Here is a 26,999-nt window from a genome sequence, read left to right on the forward strand (position 1 = left end):
TTTTTCTGTCTCTCTGCTTTATGTTGTGTTTGTGACAAGTATAAGGGGTATTAGTGTATTTATTAGTTTTCTTACCTGAATGATGTATTTTTATCTTTGTGTTGATGTGAATATTGTTTTTTATGTAGTTTGTGATGAATTGTTTTTATGAGACACATAGAGGCTATTATTAATTGTGTCAAGCAATACATGTTTTTAATTGCAAACCGCACAACAAAAAATTATTTTGTCTTTTTAAAATAAAAAAATCTTTTGTAATATCCTAAATCAGATTTGGACTGTTTATGTCTTAAGTAATAGTCCGACTGTATGAGTTTCGGAGTGTGCTACATCCAACATTGTAGTTAAATTCTTTGATCTGAAGTATCTGTCTGCCAAGGGATAATTTTTCTACTAGGCCTCAGAACACTACAGATATCTCCAGGTTAGCATGCGTTGCAATCGGTGATACCCAAGGGTGACAATCAACCTGAGTCCTCACCGCTAGAGGACAGAATACTAGATGGCCACCTCCCGGAGAAGACAATTTCCATTATATATAAAAACTTATAAGCAATTCCCCTGATACCCTTCTCCGACTTCGTTCACATTGGGATCATAATGTAGCCGGGCTGGATGATGAGGAATGGTTAGAAGTGCTAGCATCTCCAAAAGAAACAGCAGTTTCATCCAGATTGAGACTCGTTCAACTCAAAATATTACATAGAATATATTATTCGGGGCCAACATTGATGAAGATGGGTTTTAGGGAGAACGGACTGTGTGTCAGGGGCTGTGGGTTTGATGATACATTTAAACATTTACTTTGGGAGTGTCCGGTAATCCAGAGAAACTAAGAGAGGATAACGAACTCTATGACAGAAGTCATTGGGATAACTACAGAGTGCAACATAAAATTATGTTTCTTAAATATTTGGGGCCCTACAGATTTACACGTCAAAGATAAGGTATGGGTATCATTGGGAATGATGGTAGCCAAACAAAATATTGCAAATTTGTGGAGAGCGAGAGAAAAACCGTCCCATAGGCATTGGAAAAAAGACTTGGACCATTGTATGTTCACAGAAAAAACGGTATATATTTCATGAGGATGCCCAAATAAATGGTCGCAAATTTGTCAAAAATGGAACACTTACAGGGGGGACATTTGTGAGCCGCCGAGAGTTTTACCAACTTTGGACATTGGATGAATACCACCTGATTGATATATTGTTGTATATTGGTACCCCGACTGTAGATAAATCTTGAACGTGAAGCATTGCAGATCACGTTAATGATGTACGATGCGGTCTGTAAAGTGTTAATTTATGTGTTCATTGTTTAAATGAAAAAGAATGTTTAAAAAAATTAATGAATCTGATTGGGTGAAAGAGCTTTTTCCCATTATCCATTTTGGATTAACAAACCCAAAGCTGGGCCTGTGGACTCAAAACCTCTGATAAGAATAATTGTTTGCGGCCACTATTATAGGATGCGTAGCTCAGTCCATGAGTCCTAGAAAAAAAATGAAGGAGCCATAAAGGACAGTGGCGAGCATCCACTGACCACATTGCTCAGGTGGGTGGATCATTCAATCAATCATTTGAAGATTTATAAAGCGCACTGCTACTGAAGAGTGTCCCAGCACTGAAGGACCTTACACACATATTCTCACGCAATAGAATTTAATTTAAATAAGGACGAATAGCATTCTACCTATTTTTTTTTTTTAATAGCATCCTCGGGGCAGCGTTTTGAACCATATATAACCCTTTCAAGAGATAGGCTTGGAGGCCCAGGTATAGTGCATTAGTGTAATCCAAACATGAAGTAATGGGAGCATGTATCACCGTTGTTGGGGCCTGAAGAGGGAGCAGATACAAAAAGATTTGTTAACGACTTTTGGAGCCCGAAACAGGAGCCTATTACGGTCACCATTTTTAAACCTAAGTATAGCTGGCAGTCAATCTTAACCCCTAAATTACAGACTATCAGTGCTGGAGGGAGATGGGGAGGTGGAGGGACACAACTTGGCCAACACTCCATATTCCAAGTGGATGGAGGCAAGCCAAATAACAGAATCTCAGTTTTGCTGGTAGTGCATTGTAAATTGCTAGCCTGCATCCAATAAAAGACAGCCGACAGACAGTTCTTGAACATCCTAAAGGCTGTCATGTGAGTTGCTATCTACAGTGAGGAGAAGCTGCCTATCACCAGCATAAGATACTATCTAGACCCCCAAAAGACTCCACTAAGGAGGCCAAAGGAGTCATGTAAATATTAAAAAGGGTAGGACTCCAGGCAGAGCCTTGTGGTACTCCAAACTTGATCTGTTTAGGGTCAGATGTAAATGGTGCCATCCAAACAGTTTTACCTCTGTCAGCGGGAAAGGAGCTAATCCAGGCAAGCACAGAGCCACTGACTACAACATTTTCCATACGTTGGAGAAGAATAGAGTGGGACACTGTATCAAAGGACGCGAATAGGTTGAACAATATCCACACAGCCTGTTTCCCATGATCCATAGCCAGCTTGATGGAATCAGTCACTTTCAGTAATGCTGATTCAGTACTGATTCGTGGACGGAAGCCTGACTGTGATTGATGCAACAGCTGACATTGTTCAAAATATTTGGAAAGCTGCCCGTTAGTAAATTTCTCCAACATCTTCGACAGGGCTGGCAACAGTGTAATGGGCCTAAAATTATTCAGCATCGTTCTATCTGCTGAAGGCTTTTTTAATAGTGGTACTAGTCTAGCTTGTTTCCAGCAGGTTGGTACGGTGGCAGATTGATTGAGCTATTGAGATGGTTAAAAAATGGATTGATAACCTTCGAACTGGCGATCTAAAATTCGAGGGGGGCATGTATCATTTGGTGAGGCAGATTTACACTCTCGGATGGCTTGTACCAATTCTTCTGGAGAAATAGTTGTAAACTCGCAAAGATGGGTCGTCAGGGGCTTAGGAGGGGTCTCTGGTAACTTCTCAGAGTTACTTTCAATGGCAGCATTGAAAATATTAACAACAATTCCAATGATCTTATCTTAAACAAATCAGACCGTTTCTCACATGGAGTAGCAAAAGCATCTAGAGACTGAGGGAGAGCATCAGGGTAAAGAAAATATTTTACAATTGTGAACATTTCTCTAGGTTTGTTGTTCGAGCCTGCAATTTGACCAGCACAAAAAGTCACTTGAGTTTTCTTGATATTTGTTCATAGCCTTTTTATAGCGTTCTTTGTCCTCAGTAGGGTAGAACCTTCTCCATATACTCACAATTTGTTATAGTGTTTGCGCATATCTCTTAGCTCAACATTTAACCAAGGGGCAGATGAAAGTCGTCTAGTGGGAATACCAGGCTTTTGATTTTTCACTGGGGTTAATGTATTGGCCATATGCAATAACCAAGAATTACGTGTTATTGCGCCTGCCTCTATCCCCCGCCCAGGCAGGGTGTACAACTTTTAAGAAAGACTTGATATTCGGGACACTGACTTTGGACCAATTTCTATATGAGATGCTAGGCAATGGGGGTGGGGAGGGCAAGGGACCCTCCCTGCCGTTAAATAAAAAGAAAATGCAACTTTTATCCCAAGGTGTGTGGTTTATGAGCCTATAAGATTTTAAATATAAAAGAAATTGTCCAATTAAAAAAAATTAAAATAATGGGAAAGCAACTTGCATCTGTGTATCTATGTATATGCAAGTATATCTACATTTCTTTTCACTGTCCTGTTTTAATAAACTGTAAAACGTTAAAGCAAAACAATATCGAAATAGGCATGTTAAAGGTTGACCACAGTATGCGTTAGGAACTCCAAGGGTTCTTCAAAGCCTGGGGTTTGGGTACACAGCTTCACTGAAGACCGAGCCCTAAGGTCGACCCCTCTGCACATTGTTAGAGACTCAGTTCGGTGGGTTGCTTTCACAGAAGATGGCTATTGTTGTAGATTGTAAAAAACACAGAAACTCCCTAAAAATAGCCAGGTGTAAGGGAAGTATGGGATTCTTGCATCGGTGTGTTCAAAAAGCCCTATGAAATTCCATTAAAAAAACACATTTAAAGTGCAGATATGGTTAATAAATATAACCTGAAACCCCCTGAAATTGGCAGGCTATCGTTAATTACCGAAACCACAACTTTCAGCTAGTAAAAACGAAAACTCACCCACCAGCTCCATTGCTTAAGACCCTTTTACAACTTTTTGGTGAGTATATATGTATATGAAAATATTGATCAATATTTCAAAACAATACACACCTTTACATTGCGAAATGAGACAGCTAAGCATTTAGTAAGACCGGAAGTCAAAGAAAAGCATTTAATACATTATCAGACATTTCACATGGGGTCAAGGCAGATGAATCGGTTAAAGGTGCTAGCATTTTTTTTGGGGGATTGATCGCCGTTTCCAGAAACGCATGCGAGACCCTGATGTGATCGCGGGCCGCCACCAGGTAAGTGGGTCACATAGGAAAGTCAGTGACTATGTTTTTATTTCAGATAGATTTTGTTTATGACATTGGACAGTTCCCATTGCTTCATGGTCTTACATCCAGTCTGTTTTTTCTCAACCACTATGTGTGTGTCTGTGCCATTAGAGCTAGCTGACATTGATCTGTTTTTTTATTGTAGTTCCAGATGTTGATTCCTTTTCGGTTGTTGCGATACATCCGACATCTATTTAAGAGTGCTTTTTTGCTGTGTTTTCTGTGTTAGTTTATGTTTTGGATGGGGTGGCAGCAGTATTTGAGCATGGAACACGCAGCCATGGCTGCAGCTCTTTTTAGAAGGTGAATTGTTGCAGTGAATCACATTCTGACTGTTGTTCATTCTCCAGCAGGGTACTGTGGTGTTTCGCTGGGGTCGATCACTTCCGTCGGTATATTTGTTTGCAGTTTCAGTGACACACTCAGTCTTCGTTATGTGGTTCAAGCCCGTGTATCTTATAAATGTTGTCCCATCAAAATGACCTCCGTTTTTTATTTTTGTTGATTTTGGGGGCATCAGTTGAAAGACTGGTTTAATAACACAAACAACTATTCTCCCTTCGACAGTCACATCTTTATAGAAGTTGGCATAAAGTGAACAACTGCACTTACCTGTAGATTACCAGGCTGTAATTCTACCTTGGGGATCTGGTGACCACATTAAGAGCAAGGTCAAAGGTCTCCTGGGTTCTTGTGACACGATTGAACCAGAAACCTCTCACCATATTACATTCTAATGAAGTACATCTCTTCTGTTGCAGGAATATCTTCTGTCTTTGAAAACTGCAGTAGAAGTGGAAATGTTTCCTATAGGCTCACATTGTGCACAGTGAGGCATCGGTGAGCACAGCTCAAAGGGTGTTTCAGCTTCATATCTTTCCTCACTGTCACAATTGTGAGGTAAAAGGTGATCCCTCTAACACACTACCCCCTTTGCCCCCGCTCTAAGTGAGTACCTCTGTGTTTTAAAAAAAATGAAGAAAGCAAGAAGATAGGATTAGTTTATTTCATGTCCTCGCTTAGTTTTCTCATTCCGTGTCACTGCCCAGTTTGAAGCAAATCGACAGAAATCTGCAGTAATACACGATGCCCCAGATTTACATCTGATCTGGTTCTTGGACTCCAAATAAAGCTGATGTTTCTGATATTGCACAATAGTGTGGTGTGTGTGTAGCCTGATCAGTAGATGTTTGCCCTGTCTTATACCACCTTCCTTTCTGATGTGTTCTTCGCGCTGTTCACTGCCAGCTCAACCCACTTAAAAATGAATGTCTACTGCCTTGTTCCTGGCTGGCTGTCTGCTGGCCTTGCTAGGTCAGGTGGTCTGCTTGCTTCATTCTCATCTACTTTGTGAGGACAGACCTAGCAGTTAACTCTGTTTCTTCTCAGCCTCCCTCTGATCTGAAAGCCCTCTTCGTAAGATTGCCGCAGGGGGGTAAGTGCCCCTGAATTAGGACATATATCCCAGTTCCAGAACTCTCCTTAACTGATATGGAACCAGTCATGTCGGGGTCCTGTAACCTGACTCCACAATCTACATAGTGTGAGTGAGCTGAGTGTTTTCATCGGCTCCATAATTAAATTAATGCATATAAGGCAGCTGAGGGTATTTTTTACATTTTCCATCGGCCTTCTTAAGAACAGGTGGTTGCCTCAGTTGCTTTTATGACGCTGAAAGCCATATGGGCAAAGGGGCTTAGAATCCATCACCCATTGGATAAAGTGCATGGACTCTGAATATATAATAAGCAAGCAGAAAACCTTTTTATCTCATACTTTCAAAAAGTGAACACCCTGAACTCATTCCTTGTTGTAATATGTTCAGGATGCAGTATCAAGGCAATTGAAACCAGAAGGGCATCAGAAAACAAAACATTGATCCAAGGACCTTATGTACATTGTCTTATTTTTCTTCCTGTGGTTACAGGTCTCCGAGTTTGCCTATTTCAACTGTTCATCCCTGCACGAGTGGCGAATGCAGGTTAATGGACCACTTTTAATGAGGACCCAGGATATCACATGATGGGCATTGCATCATGGGTGGGGTACATTTTTTGGGCACTCCATTTTTGCACCAGTATAGCTGCACCCCAATTTAATGGGTTTATTAGTGACACCCCAAAGCTGAAGGGAGCTGTATGGCCTCTACATAGAAAGTAACTTGTTGAGACAGTCAGGTTCCCCCTCTGATGTAAATCTTATAGTTACTGGGCTGCTCCAGGATAATTATTTCGCTATATCAATGTTGCTCATAGTGTGTCCAGTTCCCAACATTTTCTTTAACAGTATCACGATTGGAATACATTGAAAAGCACAGTTATCTAGGCATTTTTATCATGTTGCTGATTGCTGTGTGACCTCTTATAAAAAGTGGGAGATTAGCCCAAAAGTCTAAAATTTTCTTATTCCACCAAATTATATTCCAATTATGACTAACCTGTATGTCTAGGTTTTCAAACTAGGTTGGAGTGCCTTATAGCGCCAAGTTCAATATAGTTGTCAGTATGAACCTACATTTTAGAAAGAAGAAGGTTGATCAAATTGTTGTAAAGTCTAGAACTGTTGTAGAACTGTTCCAAATTATCTGCTATATTGAATAAAGTATGCAGTTCCTGAATGAAGGAGGCAGTGCTAGGAGGAGGCTAGGAGGGTTGGTACCCTGATCCCATGGTGAAGACAGGGTGTCTCCCAATTTGGGTAATAAGGCCCTCACACACACATGCTTCATCATAGGATACCGCATGCTCCTCGTCAGGCTGGCGCTGCAATGCCTGGCGGGCACCCTATCAAGGGCTCTTTATCGGAGATCTTTTTATCCCAAACTGTTTGGTGCAGTGCGGGTAGACGGCCTAGAGGTGTAGACGTGTAAGCGCAAATGTGCGGTGAAATTGTGGGGGAGGGTATTAAAAAGGGGTAGCCAGTGGTGCTCCAGAGAAACAGTTTTAATAAGGTGAGCCCACTGATCCCAGTTAAGACCAGCTAGTGAATGCCACATCAGGAATAATGTCCAATAGTGGCTATGGATTTGAGGTCGACATGTTTCTTGCCTGGTATGTCAAAATGATCACGTGGCAATTCTTCAGGACGAATTCTATATGTTATATCTACACTGTGGTTAGATCACTGATAGTATCGTATTGTGGACCCAACAAGTAAATTGTGAGGTATCTTAATTTATGTAGACAAACCAATTAGGGTGAATGACTTGCTCCTAAGAGTCAATGGCGGAGAAACCACGCTATATGTTAGCATCAGTTCAGCGGCTGTTGATACGGCCAGGACCTACCTCGTCCTCCACCGCGTTGAGTTTTCCAGCAAAGAAATAGAATTATTTTATAATACTTCACAATATTATTCATATTTTGTTGTCAACTTGTCATTGGTATGTACATTGAATAACTACAAGACAAGTCTCGAGGGAATCTGTATTCAAACCCTCCAAGTCCTGTAGAGTAATATTGGAAGAAACAATGTTCCCCCTATAGGACCATCTAAGAGCTAGAGCCAAGCTAGCCTGTCACTGATCTTTCAACATTGTATTTTGTACCTGCTCGGGAATCTCACTATTTTTTAATTGTTTCTCTGTCTCTTCCCTTAGAATTGTAAGTCCCTGTCTGAAGAGTGTGTATGCATTAGATCAGGGATGTGATTTGTGCAACATTTTTACTGCATCATCAGTACCACATGCCAGTTGCTATGCTTCTTTAACCTGTAATCTCCCATTAGTCCAAGGTCTAAAATTGAAGAAACGCAAGATTTTGAATCGTTCTACCCACTCTTGTACAGTATTCTCTTGCTACCAAGTAGGGTCAAGCTGTATAGATCTTGATCTTGATGGAGATACACATATGTACATACAAACACACCCTTGAGCTTACCTTAAGGAGATCTTCTCGGGTCAAAGCAACCACTATCCCCACTGCAACAATGTTCTGTAGAAGGACTCTTTTAGTATTAGTGATTGCTGTGATGGTTTTTAGACTGCAACTGTAGGAAGGACAGTTTTTGAGATCCATGGATATTTGGATGTCCACTGGTTTTGATTTTTATCACAATGTGGTAATGTAGTGAATTGTTTATTGTTTTGCCAACTGTATGTTTTGCGTGCTGTGAGCCATTCCTCTTTGATAATATATTTATCCCATTGCAACTGCGCACATTTTCCACTCTGCAGAGAAAGGCCCAACACCAACAGGCCAATAGAACCCCAGAATGTAGGGCAACAGGCACCACTTTGTTGCCAAGTCAAATGCTAAAATGTGTTGTCTTTAGTGTAGAACCTCTTCAGGGATGCAGCATTGGGGAGCACCTCCACAAGCTACAAGAAATGACCAGTGGTGGAGAGTGTACCTGGTATATAGGTGCATAATGTCCTACAAAAGCTTTCTTAAATGTGCCATCCTTAGCGTGGTATCTTCCTAGACTTTTTGCTGAACTTGTGTTTTTTTGGCATTAGGACTCAAGTACGCTTTTAAACATCATTAAATTGGCATACATCCAATTGGCACAATGAATTTACATATAGTTCTCTAGTAAATGGTACTACCTGTACCAAGGACCCGTAAATTAAATACTAAAAGTGGGCTGTAGCACCAATTGTGACACCTTCTAAAGTAACACTATAAAAAATGTCTCAGGCCTATCACTGCAGTCTGCAGTGCAGTTTTAAACTGCCATTTCAACCTGGCATAATAACTCTTTTGCCATGCCTAAACTTTTCTTTTTCATATTTATGTCACCCCTAAATAGGCCCTAAAAGCTCATAGGGCAGAGTGTATGGTAATACAAAATGAGTATGTGTCTTTCTCCTAAAACGATTCTCTCGAGATTTAACTATGTCACTGTTCTTTATCTGGTTCTTTCTTGTGTTGTGTTTTCACTTTGTTTGAGTGCTGCATAAATTCTTTGGTATCATGCAACAGAGCCTCAGTGGGAGTCAGTAGAGGGGTTGCCCTCTACTGAATCCCATTGAGGCATTGTTGGATGATACTATATTTACCCAGGTCTCAACTGGGGCTACGGGGTTCTCCAGTGGTTTGTAATAGCCTGGAAGCAGGGAAATCCAGAACTCTGAGAAGCACAAACTCACTTCTTCTCAACCCTCCGAAACTGAAAAAGAAAACAACCCAGTGCCGGTCCTTCTCTGGCAACGTACCTAAGATGTGGAAAGCACTCCTGATCGACCTCAGATGCAACCCCTCCTTCTCTTGCTTCAAAAAGGACCTGAAACTCTTCCTTCTCAACCAATACTTTACTGACCAAGGCAACTGTCCCAGGCATCCTTAACCTAGTGGACTCCCCACTCACTGTGACCTTCAAGGATGGTGGTTTTTCTGACTGTCTCAGCCACCTGGGTCATTCTTCCCTCACTGGATACATAAGTATTATGTCTTTGCTTTTGTCTTCAGGCATCCTCATGTACTGCGATGTTATGCAATTCTTGTTCTTTTCCTTTCTGTATGTAAAGCTCTCTGATACCCACGGGTCTAGCTAGCGCTTTATAAAACTTTATAGATAAAATAAAATAAATATTATACACATGTTAACCATAACTGCTTTTGTGCCGAGCTACTAGACGGATAAGCACAAGTTAATTTAGTGACTTTTGTAGTTGCCCCTGACAAGGATTGTATTTATTATTTGAGTAGGGCTTCCACCCCTCTCAACTAGCAACCCAATTTCGTACAAGACTGTTTCACATGTATTGCTTGCTATGAACTTTCCATTCACCCACACACTACAATTGTCGTCAACTTGTGGGAACACCCTTGCCCCCGGACTGTAACTTGTGCTTTTCTGCCACAATGCCTCTATGTAGCCATACCACCCCAGAATGACAGCAAGCGCACATGCGTGCATGATTAGACTAGCACAGAGGTCCTACAAATGTCTACAGAGATATTTCCACTAAAGGTCCCCCCGTAGTTCTACACAAATCTTCACTCTCCTTCCCCCAAAATATGTGACTATACATGCCCCTTGAGACACCTCCAGGCATATCTTTTGGATTGGGAGTCCGGAGCAGCCATTTACCGGAAGCTCAGCACAGATCCCAATCACATTTTCCACAACATCACCCCAGATTCAAGAACTGAGGATACATATTGATCATCAAATTGTACGCATCTTGAGAAGCATGCCTACTTCTCACAGGACATACCTTTTGCCATATGTGGCACCTTTAGATGTGTAATTCAAACATAGAACCATTTTTTTTAAACGTGAGGAATTTAAAGTGCAGAAAAATGTCCTGCAAAATGTAAAAAATATGGAACATTTTCCTGCACTTTAAATTTCTCCCATTTAAAAAGGACTATTTTTAGTTCTATATATTGCACTGGGTCTACTGGCCTTAGAAGCAAGAGGCCTGCTGTTTCTAAATGTGAAACTTTGAAATGAGAGAAAATTAAAATGAAGAGTTAACTTAATCATTAAGGCAACTTTTTCCCATTTAAAAGCATTCAGAAACATCATTTTGTTCTCATGCTCCAATATTGAGTTTATTTAAGAGATAAATATTCAGTTCTTGTTCAGTTCTTCACCTCTGTGTCTCAGCCCCAGCCTGGGTCATAAATATGACGGAGCACTAGTCATTATCAGGCCCTGTTGCCTGCATCCTGATTACAAGAACATAAATAAACACTGGTTTCCCTTAACACCTTCGGTGCTCATGACGGCGCCCGGCCGTCATGAGTCATAGTAGGCGTGTGCTCATGACGGCCGGGAGCCGTCAGAACGGTGCCGCTCCGCCCATGCGTGATTAATTCCCTGCCTGTGCGGGCGAATTAATCAGTGGGCGGAGTTCTGACGGCTCCCGGCCATCATGAGCACACGTCCACCATGCTTTAATACAGCCGGGAGCCGTCATGAGCTCCGCAGCACCACGCCCACCCCTAGCCCCGCCCGCACCGCGGCAAAATTAACACCGCGGTGAACGGGTTAACTTTAAAAGGAAAATGTGACTCTGTGCTTATTTAAAAATGAATTCAAGACTGCAAGCTATTCTGAAGGTTTCTGGCAGCTACTGGTAGCTTGTGATCGACTGATTGGAAACACCTGATCTAGACCTATCTTAACAGCTCAGTTATATGCAAGACATATTGCAATCAGTTGTGTAAAATGTACATCAAGAGGGCTTTTGCTCTGCCCAGAGGAGTATTACTCTCTCACCTCATTCTATTGGCTATTTGGTGTATCATTCAATATCAAGAAGTGCTTCTGCTAGAGGGACTATTTTACCTTTTAAAGGTGCGTTTAAGCATCATGCTGTCACCTTCAATTCTTTATGTCTCTTATGCATTCTATACAGATATTAATCCGGGGGGGCGGAGCTAGCCGCGGCAAGGAATGGCCGCGTAGTGCGCGAGCTCCTCGGCGAGGCTGATATAAATCATCCTTATCCTACATGTAGCTAGAAGTTTTCGATCCACTAATAGCATTTGTCGACAACTGATCTGAAGCTCCACATTCGACAGAAAACAGCGATCGAAAAGGCGGCCGGGAAAGTGATTCTTCGAGGAGCTGCCGAGCAGAGGCCCGCGGCGCCAGGAACGTTCTACAGCACCGCCCTGTCGTACCATTGAAGGCCGCGACGCACGGCACGCACACCGGACCGGAGATCACCCAGGGTCCCGAGGGTACGCCGAGGTGGAGGCCTCGCAGACAACGAGTCGTGGGGGACGGCGCAGATCATACTAAACAAGACTGGGGTAAGAGCGGTGGCAATCACAGACCAAGTGTGACGCAGCGGCCCGAAAATCCTGTAACCGTCACGGCGGGAAACAGACGGTCATCGCCTACGCAGTAAAAAACGCTTACCCCCACAGATCGTCTCCCCGACTCATACAGCTCGCCGAGGGCCCGCGCCCACAGCGGGTCTCCCCTACGGCCCACCTTGGTTGGCACATGGCTGGTCGACATGGGTAAACCGGACAGAAATCAGGCCAAACTCACTTTTGAAGCCCAGAAGAAACAACCGGGACAGCCCGACACGGACCAACAAACAAGCACCCCACCCGGGACTCAGCCCAGAGACCTGCCGACCGAAAGCGTCCAATCAATGTTTTTGTCCATACAGACGACGTTGACAAACATGGATGGGAAACTGGACACGCTAACCTACAGAGTGGACCGCATGTCGGAAAGGCTGGACCGCCACACGGAGAGGCTGGACATGGCGGAACGGAGGATCTCCGACGTAGAAGACGCCACCAGCCAACAGTCTAGCAAACAAACCGATGTGGACAAACAATTAGCGGCACTGCAGGCAAAGGCGGATGATTTGGAAGCCAGATCGCGACGATCCAACATTCGAATTATGGGTGTTGCAGAAACGACAAACACTGGTCCGATGGAACAGTATGTTGAAAACTGCTGATAGCGCTCCTGGGGAGAGACACATTCTCCGAGGTTTTCATCGTCGAAAGGGCCCACAGAACCCTCACCCAGAAACCGCCGATTGGGGAAAAACCCAGGCCGATAATAGCAAAACTGTTAAATTATCGCGACAGGGATGCGGCGCTACGGAAGGCGAGGGATCTAAAATCGTTGCAACACGAGGGCATGAACATAGCCCTATATCCGGACTTCACCCAGCCTGTGCAAGAAGCGAGGAAAAAGTTTAATGCGACAAAACAAAAGCTACGTGAGCTGCAAATCCCATACGCAATGCTGTACCCAGCGAGGCTGAAGATCACGGACAATGGCCCAATAAAAGTTTTCATTGACCCCAAGGACGTTCAAAAATATCTGCAGGCGCGAAAATCGAATGGAGGGCGCCGAAGATCCCCACGGGATCAACCTATGGACAATGAAGGCATGTCTGATGTGGAATAGACTCCGAAGAGTGGTTTAGATTAGCAATTGATATCGACATGCAGTTCGGCAGTGACCAACCCGGCAGGACATCTCAGTTACGGCCACTGCGCCATGAGTGGGGACACTAAGATGGACGAAATGGGTCATCCAGAAAGCCAGATAAGTCTACCCTCACAATATCGACTGTTTTGTTTATGCTGACGCCACTGTCGAACGAACATTGGTAACGTAACGAAAAGGGGATGATTGTTCAGAAAGTGGAAATTGTCGATTACCTGTGCCAACTTCTGGCTACTGTTGAGGTTTAAACGCATGCATGGCCTCCCCCCCTACTTGTTCCTGTGGGGGATAGGTCGCGGCTGCTCCTGCCCACGAGGTAGCACACCAAACCTCTGTTCATTCTCTACAGAGAGATAGTTGTGGGGTTGGGGATTATGGCTTCGTTGAGTTGGGGTGAACGGAGTGGGTGGAGGGAGGGAGAGGGAAGAAACTGTAAAATTCACTCGGAGGCAGGGGGAGACCATGATGTATGCAATGGGGATTCAGCTGTTTGTCACACTTTACTTACCACTGAACACAGATGTCACTTAGCCAGCACGCTATGCATAATGTTTTGACACAAACCAGGCCCTTGTCCCTACTGACGTGGAATGTACGGGGGCTCCAAGATCCACGTAAGATACGTAAAGTGATGGCATATATTGATAGGCATGGAATTGATGTGGCCTGCTTACAAGAGACACACCTAAACCCTGCTAGAGAGCTGAAAATAGAAAATAGGTGGGCACAGGCTGCCGTTGCGTCGTCTTATTCGACATATGCGAGAGGGGTCCTGATACTGGTTAAACGGGGCATTCTTTTCATTCTTGTTGACTCTGCCACAGATGACCAAGGTCGCTTCGGGTGGATTCGAGGGAACTTCGGAGGGGTGACCCTCACCATCCTTACTGTATGTGGACGACCCTCAGTTTTTTGCCCATATCTATGCGAAAATACGCGACCTGCAGCCGTCGCATATCTTGCTGGGGGGAGATTTTAACACCTGCTTAGATCCCGCCATAGATAGGTCAACTGGTCAACACAGAACAAACAGACACTCAGCCAAGGTAGTCAAAGATGGTATGGATGAATGGCAGCTAGTGGACATTTGGAGGGAGAGACACCCAGGGGCGAGAGAAGGCACATGTACATCACAGACACATAATACATGGTCCAGGCTGGACTATTGGCTGATCACAAGGGAGATGAGCACTTGGGTTCAGAAGATAGAGCATCTGCCTAAAACACTCTCTGACGGGGGCGTGGCCAAGATGGCGACCGAGTGAGACGTGCCTTGCTGTCCCTCCGGCGCCGGGCCTTTCATAGCGTTGTCAAGCACCGGTTCCCGGACTCTTGAAAGGCTACTGACCGGCCCCGGACTCCCTGGGGGTGGTGCCCGGTGTTTGGAGCGGAACCAGCCTGCTGGCGACGATCGCAGCCGGCACGGAGACAGCGGAGCGCCACGACCGGCAGACGCTGCTGGACGTCCTTGGGGCGCCCTTGCTGAATGGTGGGAGCTGTGATCCCCGGCGAGCCTTGCGGGGAGCCGTCCTGGCTGCCGGACATTGGGATGCCTCGCCGCCTGCACCCGGACCTATGAGCTCCACTGCCGCTTGCGCTGAGGCGGGACCCCGAGGCAGGAGCGGCGGAGCCTCCCGGCCCGTGAGCTACGCGAGGCCGGGGATTGAGGCCTAGCCGCGACCGGAAGTCCCTTCCACGGCGGATCGCGCTAGCGGCGCGGCTTGAGGCGACGCAGAGGACTCTACCGGAGCCGGCTTGGAGGCTATAGTGGTGCGAGGAGACCGGCCTTTGGTGGGGGAAGTATATCCCCGGACTTTTGGCTCTACTTGGGCGGATCCACCTGGGCTCCGGAGCCGAGTGCGGCCGCAGCAGTTCCTGGTCCTGGACCCTCGGCCGGCGTGACGAACGCGCTCCCCAGGCTGGGACCCCGCCGGAGGTGTGGAGCTGTGCACCCAGAGACGCGAACGCACGCGGAGGCCTCCCTGCCCCCGTGGGGGCTGCCGGGCCGGTCGAGGGGCCGGAGAAGAGGCGTGAGGCTGTTCGGAGAGGGGTGTCGGGGCCCACCGGCGGATTGTCTATCTGTGAGGTTGGGACCCCACTGAATCCTGGAGGCAAGTCTTTGCCGGAGGGCAGCGATTCGGGGACTTGACCAGACCTAGTTGCAGGCCCTGTGGGGACAGACGGGGGGCGCCTCGATTGACTCCCTTGGCCCAGTGGGGCCTTGCCGGCGCTGCAGGCCTCAGGCGGGACGGCGACTAGTGGGCCACAACGCGCTCACCTACTTGGGCGTGCCCCATATATGTGTTGGGGCCACGAGGCTTCTCGGCCTGTGACATCTGGATCGTTTTGGCCTCTGTGGTGCCGGGGGGCAGCTGGTGGCCGTTGGGCGGCATTCCCGCCGGGCTCTAGCGGCGGGATCTGGCGGGCTCCGCTCCACTGCGCGGTGCTCTCTCGTCCTTCCACCGGCGGAGTGCTGCGTCAACGATGGCCTCCTCGCAACGCAAGGGGAAACCCGGCAAGGAGGGGACTTCCAAGAGCTCCCAACCACCGGCCTCCCCTGGCCCTAGTGCTTCGCCTGGGAGAACGGATGATGAGGCCCCGGCCACCAAGGCCTTCATGACGGAACTCTTCGCCTCGATCAAGGAAGATATCTCCGAGCTCCGAACCCAGCTTGCCTCGGACCTTCGCGAGGTGCGGAGGGACGTCGACGGCCTCGGAGAGAGAGTGGCCACTCTGGAAGACCACGATCTCAGCATAGCCAATGACGTCCATCTACTGCAACAGGATGTGCTCCGTCTCATGGAACAGAACATTGACCTGCAGGCTCACGCGGAGGACCTGGAGAATCGTTCCCGTCGGAACAACATCCGCATACGGGCGGTACCTTGGGATGGTGAAGCGGGAGACCTCCGAGGATACGTGCAGGCGCTCTTTCTTCAAATCCTAGCCGAGGAGGACTTGCAAGAAATCAGAATGGATAGAGTCCACAGAGTGGGGTTGCCCAGGCGAAATGGGGGTCCTCCTCCTGACATACTTATCTGTGTGCACGATTTTCAACTCAAGGAGCGAATCCTTAGGAAGGCACGGGACACCCCCTCCTTGCAGTTCCGGGACCACCGTCCTCAGCTCTATCAGGACTTGGCAGCCACGACGCTCCAGAAACGGCGTGAGTTCCGCCCGGTCACGGCCTATTTGCGAGAGCATAATATCTCCTACTCCTGGGGCCACCCCTTCCGCATAATCTTTCGATGGCAGAATAGACTGGCGCAGATCCGGTCCCTTCGAGAGGCGAAGGAGCTTCTGGGGATTGAGGACGAGGTCCCTGCGTCTGGCCGTCGCAGTCCTTCACCACGGAGGAGACGTCGCTCCTCATCTTGGCACAGAGTGGGCTCGGAGGCAAATCGCAGGAGGCCTGATCGCACGACTAGCCTACAGGAGCGAGGGAGTGCGGTGGCCTCTGTGGCCTCTGCGATGCTGATGTCCTCTCAGCAGAGCTCCGGGATGGCCTGATCATCGGAAAGCTGGCCCAGGTGCCGGAGGGACACGCACACTCAGGTACCGGGGATATGTATGTACTTTCTGAGAAGACACCCCGGTCTTCGGCCTTGGGGGATCCGATGTTGGGTCCCCGTCCCAGCCCCCTGGGAAGTTTTCCTCACAGTTTGTTTCACTCAGGACTCTGTTTGCTTTGGTCCTGGGTCATTGGGGTGTTGGGGTGGAGGGGGGGACATGGACGGGTAGGGGGGAACGGGGGGCGGTTCGGTTGGGGAGGGCGTTTGGGTGGGCTTGGTAGTGGTGGCGAAGGCTGGATGTGTGCTCTAGGTACTGATCGTTTGAAGGTCTCGAACAACTGGTCTTTGATGGTGTTTATCACTCCATATTGTGCTCCGAGGAGCGGTTGTCTATTGGACTCCTTCCTCTGTGATTGGCGGAGTTGGATGCAGGGGTCTGGGAGCGGGGACGGACGGTGGTTGGGGAGGGGTCTGACCCGGGGTGAGCTGGGAGGGCTACCTGGGGTGGGAGAGAGTTGGATGTGCGGGAGCTGGGGAGTTTGGAGATTTGTGGTTCTGGCTATTGTGAAGCAGGGGGGTCTGATGTTTCCTCATGCCTCTTAGCATTGGCACATGGAATGTGTAAGGCCTCAACTCCCCGCAGAAACGCCAAAAGCTCTGGAAATACTTGTTGGACCATCATCTAGATGTGGTGGGCCTCCAGGAGACCCATCTGGCGCGAAGGGACGAACTCCGGCTCCGACACAGACAGTTTCCCCTCATCTATAGGTCCTCTGCTTCTACTAAACACAGGGGGGGTGGCTCTTCTATTCCGGGCGTCCATCCAATTCCAGCCTATGGGAGTGTGCTGTGACAAAGATGGCCGGTGGTTGATGGTCAAAGGGGTGATTTATGGCCGCTTATGTACGTTTGTGGTGGTGTATGTGCCCAATGCCCAGCAGAATAGCTTTCTTCAGGGATTGCTGGATAAGATGGGAGGCTTTGTGGAGGGCCATTTGTTTGCCATGGGGGATTTCAATATGGTGTGGGACCAAGCTCTAGACAGCTCCCGAGCCCAGAGGTCGGACTCTGGTGTTTTCTCCACCGCAACGAAAGACAAGATGGGGGAGTTGGGGTTAATAGATGGCTGGTACGCAGTTCACACACAGACCCGGGACTATACATTCTTCTCCCACGTGCATCACACCTATTCCCGCATAGATTATGTGTTTTTAAGCCAGGCGCTCAGAGGGGATGTCCGCGATTCCAGGATCTTTCCGCTCTCTGTCTCGGACCATAGCCTGTTGGTACTTCTGCTGCAGTGGTCAGTGAGGGGGGATGGCTATCGGAAGTGGTACTTCCCGGCGGCGCTAGTGCGAGATGATACCTCCTGTAAGGAGCTAAGGAAAGCCATCAGGGAGTTCTTGACGCTAAACCCTACATCGGACACTTCTGTGTTCAACACCTGGGACGCCTTTAAGGCCTCCCTGAGGGGCACCTGCATAGGTCTGAATGCGGCCATTGATCGATTGCGGAGGGAGGAACGGGAGAAGCTGAAGGCTGAACTCGAAGGACTGGACCGGGCTCACAAATTGAATCCTTCTTGCGCGACGCTTCGCCCGCTGACAGCTGTCAGGGGGAAGTTGAAAGCACATTACAACAATCGCTCTGAGTTTACCCTCCTGAGACTGCGTCGAGTGTCGTACGCACAGGGGAACAAAGTGGGCCGACATCTGGCACGTCAACTTCGAGAGAAAAGGGAGAAGGAATATATAGGGGGGATTCGGGACTCGGGGGGTTCAGTGCATCACCGGGATGGGGATAAGGCGGACATCTTTGGCCGGTTCTATGCGGTGCTTTATAAGGGTGACTCCCTAGATCAGGGTGCGCAGGACGCATTTCTATCGGGCCTTCCCTTCCCGCAGGTCTCTAATGATCGGAACGAACAGCTGACGGCTCCCTTCACCAGGGAGGAGGTGCTCGAGGCTATCAAGGCCTTGAAGCCTAATAAGGCTCCCGGCCCGGATGGGTATACCGCGTATTTCTACCAATCGTTTGCATCTGAACTGGTGGACTGCTTGGTCTCCCTCTTCAACGAAATGGCGACCACTGGGGAGACCTCTGGCACTATGGCCGAGGCCATGATCACCGTGATCCCCAAACAGGGGAAGGATCCCTCCAGGTGTGCCTCATACCGCCCTATAGCTCTCCTGAATGTGGACGCTAAATTGTATTCTTCTATCATCGCCCGCAGATTGCAAGATCTGATGCCGGCCATTATACATACGGACCAGTCCGGTTTCATTAAGGGTCGGCAAACTCATGACAACTTACGAAGGGTGTTGCATTTGATAGAGAAGGCTTCCAGATTCCGCATTCCGGCGGTGCTAGTGGGACTGGATGCTGAAAAGGCGTTCGACCGGGTCGACTGGGGATTCCTATTTCGCACTATATCCGCCTTTGGGTTTTCGCGCCAGTTCCTCACGATGATTCGGGCGAATTATAATTGCCCTACCTTGAGGGTGCTGATTAACAGCCATCGGTCTGCTTGCTTTCCTCACTCCAGGGGTACGAGACAGGGGTGCCCCCTTTCCCCTCTCCTCTTTGCCTTGAGTATCGAACCCTTGGCCCTGGCAATTCGGGAGAAGGACCAAATCAAGGGCCTTCCCTTCACGGGGGAACAGCATAAAATATCCCTTTTTGCGGACGATGTTCTGTCCTTAGGGGATCCGGCTCAATCCTTGCCGCATGTTCACGAGGAGCTCTCCCGGTTTGAAGCGGTGGCGGGATTCAGAGTCAACCTCAACAAGTCGCACATCCTGAATCTAACCCTGTCTCCTGCGGAAGTTGACCGGGTGCGCTTACTGACGGCTCTACCGTGGGCTCCTGCCTCCCTACTATATCTGGGGGTTCACCTGACACCTGACACCTACTATAGGATCCCTGTTCGCGGCTAACTTTCCCCCCTTGTTGGCTACGATACGGAGCGACCTGGATCGGTGGAAGCCGAAGTTCCTTTCATGGCTTGGCAGGATACATGCTCTTAAAATGGTCCTCCTGCCTAAATTTCTTTATCTTTTCCAGGCCCTCCCTATACCTATTGACATGGACCTCTTTCGCCGCTTACGGACATTGATGCTGAAGTTTGTTTGGCTGTGTGGCCGGGCTCGTATTCCCTTTACGACACTGCGCCGACCGCGGAAGGAGGGAGGAGTTGGGTTCCCGGATATGCTTCTATACTATAAGGCTGCGCAGCTGCGGGTGATAGTGGAATGGTCCCAGCAGCTCTCAGAGAAACACTGGCTGCATATGGACAGGTCCGTGGCGGGGAGGTCGATTTGGGATCTGATCTGGAAGCCCAAGGCGGACCGACCTAAGAATGCTTACATTAGCACCCCTACTAGCACAGTTCTGAAGGTGTGGGACACGGTCTCTGGCGACGACCGCTGGACCACGTTTCCGTCTCCCTTCACCCCCATTCACTTCATCCCGGCCTTCCCGCCGGCCTCGCAGGAGGGACCCTTTCGGTTGTGGCGAGAGGGAGGTTGCAGGGCACTTACGCACTTGTTTCACGGGAGGGCTCCCCTCACATTCCACAATTGCATGCGCGACTATGGAATTCCGGTTACTGAGCGCTTTCGCCATACCCAGCTTCTACATTGGGCGACATCGGCGGCAGTCGGCGAGGCCGCCACACGACCACCTTCCCCCTTCGAGTCCTTTCTGCTCCGCACATCTGTGATGCGGGGGACGGTCTCCTTCCTATATGGGCTGCTTCTGGCCACCACGGTCGCCCCATGCCCTCGATATATGGAACGGTGGGAGGTCCTTTTGGATCGGGACATCTCTGATGCTCAATGGAAGAACCTCTGGAGGGACATAGCGGCGCACAACCATTCAGTGAACCTTCGGAAAGCCCACTTGAAAACTATGCATGACTGGTATTTGTATCCGGCCAAGCTCCACCGTATATTCCCTACCTCTTCGGATAGATGCTGGAGAGGATGTGGCCTATTGGGGGACTTCCACCACATTTGGTGGGACTGCCCGATCATTCACCCCTTCTGGACGGAGATACTCTCCCACATCAAGGAGATATTGGGGTACCCGATCTCGTACTCTGTGGCTCATGTTCTGCTGGGTCTTCGAGATCCGTTATTGGAACATCAGACTAAGGCGGACAAGCGCATTCAATGGCTTTGCTTAGGGGCAGCTAAGCTTACGTTGGCGGCGGCGTGGAAGAAACCACATGCCCCGGCTATATCGTTGTGCCATGCGAGTCTGTGGGGGCTACTGAGTATGGAGAGAATGGCGGACATCTTCCTGGGCAATTTTAAAAACGTTTTATTCCGATGGGGGCCACTGGTCCGTTTCTTGTCATCTGGGCTGCCATCTGCGGTATGCCCACCCATGCTCCGGGCACTTCACCTGTTTCAAATATGACCAGATTACATGCCTCTGCAGCTTAGTACGGTGCGAGAGTGTCTGTGTCGTCACCACTGGGGAGGGTGGGGGGTGGGGGGGAACCAGTTGGGGACGGGTTCTTGTTAATTGTTGCGACACTGTTTAGCTCCTGGGGATGCAGGGCTTCTGTATTGTTTTGCACCCCTCTCCTACTGCCCTCGGACTACATTTGGGCCTTGGCCTACGAACTCTCGAGCTGGCAATATACTTTCTGCTGGATTTTGTTGCTGGGCTGCCACCCTTCTTAGACAATTAATGCTTTTATTTCCCAGTACATATTACAGCATCCCCTGTGAGGGATTTGTGGCGGAATTGTCGCCTGTATGTTTTTTCTTTCTCCCTTTTCTTTCCCCCTTCCCTTTCCCTTCCTTCTGAAAAACTTTGAATAAAAACACGTTTTACAAAAACACTCTCTGACCACTCCCCGGTGAAGTTGCACCTTACATTGCCAACACATACCCCCCGGGAATATATGTGGCGCCTCCCATACAATGCGTTGAAGGATCAAGTATTCCACGGGGAGCTGAAACAAGCTATTATAGACTTTTTTAGTGCAAATGTGGGGTCAGTGGATAGCGCCTGCACACTTTGGGAGGCTTTCAAGGTCACTATTAGAGGGCACTGCATCGGGAAGCAAGCAGGCATACTTAAAGACATCCGGCAGCAAATGGAAATGTTGGAACGTGACATCAGGGTTCTGGAGGCGGCGAACGCCGCCTCTCCAAGCTCAGTGACACAAGCTGCCATTAGGCAGAAGATCACGGAATTCCACGAATATGCAGACACGGAGGCAAAGTACATGTCAGCACAATACCGAGCGCGGGCGTTTGGTGAGGGAGGTAGACCAGGTAGAACGTTATCGCAGAAAATCAAAGCCAGACAGACTAACACCTACATAACACAAATTAGGAATGAGGACGATGAGCTGATATATGACACTCCTAGTATCGTGAATTGCTTCCGTAAATTTTACTTACAGCTATACACACCTAAGACTAAGAACACGATTCAGGAGATTCACAATTACCTGGATGATGTGGGGCTGGCCTGGCTCTCGGATGCACAGAGACAGTTCCTAGGTCATACTATAATGGAGGACGAGTTTAAAGACGCAATAAACTCGCTTCCGAACAATAAGGCCCCTGGGCTCGACGGCCTACCGGGAGAATTTTACAAGGAATACCGAGACCTGCTGCTCCCGCACCTAGCTCTAATGTACGATGTTTCTTATGAGGAAGGGATCCTCCCGGAAACTCTTAGAGAGGCTTTGTTGATCGCACTGCCAAAACCCGGAAAGGACCTAACCACATGTGACGCATATCGGCCCCTCTCCCTAATAAATGTAGACGTTAAAATATTAGCCAAAGTATTAGCTACCAGAATACAATTATTGCTCCAGCAACTGGTGCTCCCTGACCAAGCGGGATTTATCCCCACGAGGTCTACCACGCAGAACATCAGGACAATCTTCACGATGTATCGTAGACTGGACCCTGAAATACCTGCCACAGCGGCCCTCCTGGACGCAGCCAAAGCCTTCGACTCAGTCGAATGGGACTTTCTGCTGACAGTTCTTGTCCGAATGGGGTTCCCTCCCAATTTTGTGAAATGGATAACCATGCTATACACTGCCCCCACCGCGAGAGTACGCATAAACGGAAACACCTCCCGCGGATTCGCCATAGGCCGTGGCACTAGGCAGGGGTGCCCTCTGTCACCCATATTGTTCACGCTTGTGGTCGAGCCTCTAGCATGCAAGATTAGGCAGAACCACCCTGCCTCTGCCCTTCAATTCGAGCTGAGACCGGTCAGCATATCACTATATGCGGACGACATGGTCTTCTACACACGAGATCCAGACGCAAATTTGAACCCCTTGATAAGGGAGTACATAAAATATGAACAGTTCGCCGGACTAAGCATAAACTGGGGGAAATCAGTGGTGATTCCACTGACAGAGGCGACCAAGCAACCCACACTGGAATACCCCCTAAAATGGGAAACAGACCCTGTAAAATACCTCGGCATTTGGGTCCACCGTGACCCCGATGAGGTAATTCGGCGTAACTACGGAGTGGCATTGACCAAGTTAGAGGAATCGGTGGACAAATGGATTAAACTCCCACTGTCCCTGGCCGACAGGATTGCATTACAAAAAATGGTAATATTACCCAGATTACTTTATCTGTTCTGGAACATTCCAGTGTGGCTGTCAAAAGCTTTCTTTGAGAGACTACGAACTGTGCTACAACGTCTGACCTGGGCGGGGAAACAACCGCGGATTGGGTGGAAAACGCTCACAAAACCATATCACCAAGGGGGCTTTGCGGCCCCTGATTTGCAATTGTACTACTACTGTGCCCAAGCGCAACACGCACATTACTGGCTGCACCCGCATAGTCACATACCACATATTGCCGTTGAGACAGACAGTGTTCGCCCCAGGCTACTGACACAATACCTCACAGACGCGGTGAGCTACTACCCCAATGACACCATACACCCGGTGAAGTGTACATCCAAGGCGTGGCACACGCTGGCGTCCAGAGCACGGAAACTGCCTCTATACGCACCAGAGCTCCCCTTGGCGAATCATCCCAAATTGTCGGTTACTTGCGAGAAGAAAATGATGGAGGAGCTGGATGCCATGGGCCTCCGGACAATGAGTGCGGTGTTTCCCCACAACAAGTTCATATCCATACAAGAGCCGGAACTAAGTGCGCACAGGACACCACTGAAACTGTTCGCATACCACAGGCTTAGGGCGGCCATCAAAGATCTCTATTCCACGTTCCCACACGAACCGCCGTCCCTTCAAGCCTTGCAGACCCTACTGACGGCACCCACCCGCACCAAGCTGGTCACAAAATTATACACCGCATCACAACACGAACAGACTATGGACGAAAATAGGTCATTATCTAGATGGGCGGACCAGACAGGGATGCCTGTCTCTGAGGCTGACTGAGATTACAGCTGTGCCCAGCTTCACTAGCTTACATCGAACTGCAATCTGCACATAATACATTTTAAGTTTTTACACCAATCATACTATACTCCAGTAAAGTTGCACAGATTTGGGCTAAGAGATGATGACAGGTGTCAGAGGTGCCAGATGCAGGGTGTGGATTTTATCCACATAACTTGGGCCTGCCCAGACTTGGCAGCCTACTGGAGGCAGGTGATGGATGCCCTCTCACAAATGCTAGCTGACACTGTCCCAAATACCCCACTAACCTGCCTGCTAGGCACACACAGGCTCAAACAAGTCAGAAGAAGGAAATTATTGGCGGTGGCACTCCTACTAGCAAAGAGAAGGGTGGCCATTAAATGGGGGAGCAGACGGGCGCCAAGATTCAAACAATGGATATCTGATATGCTGTACTGTAAAGAAACTATGGGGACTTATGAAGAGGGTCTACCCATGGCCTCCAGACCAAAGGACTTCTGGCAACCGCTGGTGGACCATTTTGAAGCGCAACAAGAAAGCACATGAACACTTATGTTCCTGAGTGATGGTGCATAGCTGACAGTGCGTGGGGGGAGTGTATAGACCTCAATTCAAACTCCACCAAGTACTATATGATGTGAAGGTTTGATAGTCGGGAGCTGCTGAAAAACGGTAGTACGAGACACCCTGCTGTACTTCTGTCTCCTGTCTTATTTTTGCAGAGGAGGGGAGGGACTGCAAGTTGCCTAGATAGGATGATGCAATGTGTGAAGCTGATGTGCTGTGATTGAACAGCTGTATGCCCCAAAATTATCGTTTTTCCTTTTATGCATAATTATGTGTCATTCAATGCGTTCGAATGTGTTTCTCTGTGACTTCCTGGTGAACAAAAATAAAAAAACAACAAAAAAAACAGATATTAATCCTTTTTTTAAATATTTGTACCCAGCACTGGCAAAGCCAATAAGTTAGACTTTAAAGTGATAAACAGCGTTTCCATATGCAGCACATGTAAACAGCATTTTTGAATGTCTGAGTGTACATGCTAGACCTATTGGCTTTGCCGATGCTTGTTTAAAACAAATGTTGCATATGCTCATGAGTCACTGCTATAGGTCATTCAGCAGTACACCATGGTTTTAATCCTTTGCTTCTGTATTGAAAGACATCGATTGCTCAGGTCTGGCATCAATCTTAGAACCACTTAAATATTGTGAATAATGTTCTTGGTCTTTAGACATCATGATTGCAATGTGTGATAATTCAGTGTTATGTTTATATAAAATGCATAGGCAATATGAATTGTTAATCCCTAATTATGCGGACATCTTGTTTGTATTAGTCAATGCAAATTTAAATTTCTTTCTGGCGTTAATCGTTTGACTGAGTATCCTGCTTCAAGTTTTTAATTAGTTTCTTGTTTTCTTCCTTTTCAGAATCTGTAATAAAAGGTGAATGGTTGGAAAAAGAAAGAAAAAACACATGTCCTCCTCAGAAGTTAGCAAATTTCTTCAGAAATGCCAAAAGGAGAGAGATGAAGCTTTCCGCAGGGAAGAATCCTCCAGGGATAAACTGAAACGTCTTGAGTCAACAACAAAAACACAAATAGCCGAACTTAAACATAGAGTAAAAGAAACTACGAATGAAAACAAAATATTGCATAAAACCATCAAGCGCCTGAGAGTAGAAATTGGCTTGGAAATAAGTCCAAGGTTCAAAGGGAAAATGACAAAAGATATCATCAGAGAACTTCACGATAAAGAAGAACAGTGCCTGAGGCTTCTAGAGGAGAATAGTCATCTCACCTTTAGGCTGAAGGAAGTGGTGCCTAGCTTGGCTCATGTAAATAAGTTGAAGAAAGAGCTTGAGGGTCAGCTGCTGGCAACTGCTGTCAAAACACAAGATCTAACAGCAGAGAATGCCAGACTCTCCAAACTCCTTGAGGAAACTGAGCAAGAGCGGGATGAGATGGCACGCATCAATTTGGAACTGCGGAAATCTATAGAGTCCACTAAGCACTTTTCCAGTAGATCAGTACAGACTACTACCTCTATCCCAATCAATTTCCAAAATACCTACCGAAGCGTACCGCGAGAGCCACGCACCTCTGAGTATTCTCAAGCCCTGCTGGAAAAAAGGAAGCTGGCCATGGGCACTCGGTCAACAACCGCGGGTAGTTTGGAGAGTCCGCAGAGTGACAGTAGTTCCCAGAAATCTGCACATAATTTGAAGTACAGGACTTTACGGAGTTAAAAGTGATATGGGATTGGTAAACAGCTAAATTTTCAGGATTGTCTCTATGTGGGGTGAAGTTGATTTTGTAGGAATCAGTACCTGCAGAAAAGAGTTTTAGTGTAAAGCTTTTCTCAGAAAAACAGATTTTTGCAGGAAACTTTCTCTGGAGGAAACTTTTTTTGTGCAAATATTTTACTCAGGTGAATTTTAAGATTAACATCTTGTTTTAGTTCATTTAAACAGCAAATGTTACTACTGTTGTTGCATAGCGTAAGTCCACAGATCCGTTCAACAGGTATTCATATATAAAATATAGGGTAAAGGTAAGGAAAGTACTGGAGCAAAATTTTGAATGCAGCAAATTTCATACATTTCTTGTTGGTTTTTTATACTGCCCTGGGAGACACAGTCAACATCTAATAGGTCTACGTCCACGAAGTACAAATGGACTGCTGATAGCCCAGCACATAGGTGTCCTTATACCATGAGCCACAAATTTGTTCCACAATCTCA

General features: G+C 47.6%; 1 protein-coding gene across 1 annotated transcript in view; it reads left to right on the forward strand.

Moving 5' to 3' along the window:
* Positions 1-26,649, forward strand: part of LOC144799196 (uncharacterized) — a 74,207-nt gene extending 47,558 nt beyond the window's left edge. The window contains exon 2 of the mRNA XM_078670452.1: positions 25,688-26,649. Coding sequence (XP_078526578.1) covers positions 25,707-26,504 — 798 coding nt within the window. The 5' untranslated portion in view covers positions 25,688-25,706 and the 3' untranslated portion in view covers positions 26,505-26,649. The remainder of the gene's footprint in view (positions 1-25,687) is intronic.
* Positions 26,650-26,999: the final 350 nt, after the last annotated feature.

The sequence above is a fragment of the Lissotriton helveticus genome, chromosome 1_2, assembly GCF_964261635.1.
Source record: "Lissotriton helveticus chromosome 1_2, aLisHel1.1, whole genome shotgun sequence".
Taxonomy (NCBI): domain Eukaryota; kingdom Metazoa; phylum Chordata; class Amphibia; order Caudata; family Salamandridae; genus Lissotriton; species Lissotriton helveticus.